At 32.4% G+C, this 2,500-nt stretch overlaps 1 protein-coding gene across 1 annotated transcript in view; it reads right to left on the bottom strand.

Annotated features, from left to right (window-relative positions):
* Positions 1 to 55: 55 nt before the first annotated feature.
* The window catches only part of LOC128249547 (uncharacterized), a 5,693-nt gene continuing 3,248 nt past the window's right edge, over positions 56 to 2,500 (bottom strand). Inside the window, exons 3-4 of the mRNA XM_052973430.1 lie at positions 1,920 to 2,392; positions 56 to 751 (exon numbers count right to left, since the gene is read on the bottom strand). Of these exons, the coding sequence (XP_052829390.1) occupies positions 1,980 to 2,392 (413 nt within the window). The 3' untranslated portion in view covers positions 56 to 751; positions 1,920 to 1,979. The remainder of the gene's footprint in view (positions 752 to 1,919; positions 2,393 to 2,500) is intronic.

The raw sequence follows: 2,500 nt of genomic DNA on the forward strand, positions 1-2,500 counted from the left end.
ATATATATAAATATATATATATATGTGTGTGTGTGTGTGTGTGTGTGTGTATATATATATAAACGTACTTACGCACACACATACACACAATGTGAATGACAATATGGAAGATTAATGAACTTGGAGAATATAAACTAGCGAAAGGCTATGAAATAAAAACACGTCTCTCTTAGATATTTTTGTCTCATATCAAAATATATAATTTGTTTTCTTATTCTTTCTTTTTCAATTCGAAAATTCATTTCATGTATTTTACAAATAAATTACTATTCTCCGCTTTGTTTATGTCTTTGTTTTTCATTTCTTTTGTTATTTCTTTGGTTTCCATAAATTACTTCCCCTTCGTTCTCTGCAGTTTCTTCCCCTTTATCTGTGATTACTGCTGTGTTATTGTATGTAATCGCTACCGGTATTGTTGTCACTGTTGTTGCTAGTGTGGATGTTGATGACGTGGTTGTTGTTGTTGTTCGTGTGATTGTTGTGTTCTATCCTCGGTCTGTAAGTTAATTAGAATAAATTCTGATTGATAGATTGATAGATAAACATTGATAGTTCTCTAAAATGAGTAACAAACGATGTAGGTTCGATTTTTCCCTGGATTTTCTTCCGAGAAAGTACACTTTAAATGAAATGAATTCAGATCTTAGGTGGTTCTCTTCGATAGACATTGTCTCTTGCTTTCTTCCTGCTGTGTGTGTATGTGTGCATCTGCTGTGTGTGCATATGTGATGTTGCATTCTTCTTCATAGATCTACGAAGTAAATTGAATAAGAGAAAAATTAATTCGTTTAACGGATGTCATACGCATTTATCAACAATAATAAGAACCCTATACGTTTGCTTGGTGAGTGTGTGTGTGTGTGGGTGTGTGTTTGTGTGTGTGTGCGTGCGTGCGTGTCTGTGCTTGTGCGTGTGTGAGTGTGTTTGCTGGTGCCTGTGTGATTGCATAAGTGTAAATATGTATGTTTATATATAATCATATATAATCATATATATATATATATATATATATATATATTTATATGAAATGATAGAAAGTAGATAATCTGGATAATCTGTATATCTATATCTATATACATCCACGCACATACGTACGCACGCATATATATAGAGATAGATAGATAGATAGATGAATTTCACCTGAGGTTAAAATCACCATTGAACGGCCTGGTAAATAATATTGCTTTCAATCTAGAGATGAGATTCCAATAAAAAAAATTGAAGTTGACTGCTGATTAATTTTATTGTTTTCAACTATAATTAATATTCATGTACATTTATTCATTTTATAATTTTTGTTTTTGTTTTAAATACGTTTTTATCAAGATCCATTCGTTACTAAACACAAGGGTTTTTAAATGTAGTATAAACTAAATCTGTTGTGGAATACGATATTGATTCACAGTATAACCACAAACTGTGATCATTTAGCTGGCGGTGGGTGTGGTTGTTAAGAAATATCTAATACTTCATTGAAACATATTTTACCAAACGCATAATAGTAAAAGGCAATACCGACAGCGATGGTGTTTGAACTTAGAATGTAAGATTTGTTTCCTATATACATTTCCATTCTATAAACCGTTTCTTCGCTTCTCTCCAGCTTCTGTTAAGATATCACGTTTAAGGCTATTGTTGATTTTTGAGTGACAAAATTAAATTATAATATTGAAATGGAAGTATAATTAATCAAAATAGTTAGCTCTGTCGTAAAGGAATTATTATTGGTGTTGCTGGATGTGTCGGCTGTTTGTTATTTCTGGGAAGTATTTTAGAAGCGATTTTTTTTTGTGTTGATGTTGATAATGTTATTTTGCAGCTGATGGTATCACCGTATCAATTTTCCTTTTTAACATAAATATAGAGGATTTTATTAAATGAAATATCAACAGACTAATAACAGAAGCATATAAACTTGCCTGTATTGAAGCGACCAGAGCTAATTGTTATGAAATTCGTTGAAATGAGATAATTCAGCCCTATATTTCGGGGGCATCGAAAATACTTGAGACTTTGTAGGCCTCTGGAGGAGAATAGAGAGCATTCCGTCTTCTTTTATATAATTCCTTTGAAAGTTGCAAAGGAATTTGAGAATCTTGAGTATTAGACATTTCTTCGTCGAGGGACAGCGGTGCTTCCTCAACAGAACGTTTCGATATTTGATGTCCCTTGCCAGCTAAGCCATTATCACGAGCAAGAGAATTCATAAGACCTCTGCCTTGTTTCTTCTTTTTTTCTGCAATCATTTTAATGCGCGCTTTTTCTATTATATTATAAATTTCATAAATGCTGTATCTAGAGTTTTCGCGTTTAACTCTCTTGATAGCTGGAATATCGATAGCTGCATTCCCCATCGCTCTTTTCTCTGCATTTGAACCAGCCTTATTGCCGTCTAGAAATAGAAAGAAATACAGAAAAATCAACAGATAGAAGTCACTTTCTACTTTAAATGAAAAACAAAATAACAGCAAAAATTTATGAAGTACACATACTTTTACGA

Source organism: Octopus bimaculoides, chromosome 15 (assembly GCF_001194135.2).
Source record: "Octopus bimaculoides isolate UCB-OBI-ISO-001 chromosome 15, ASM119413v2, whole genome shotgun sequence".
In the NCBI taxonomy this organism is placed as follows: domain Eukaryota; kingdom Metazoa; phylum Mollusca; class Cephalopoda; order Octopoda; family Octopodidae; genus Octopus; species Octopus bimaculoides.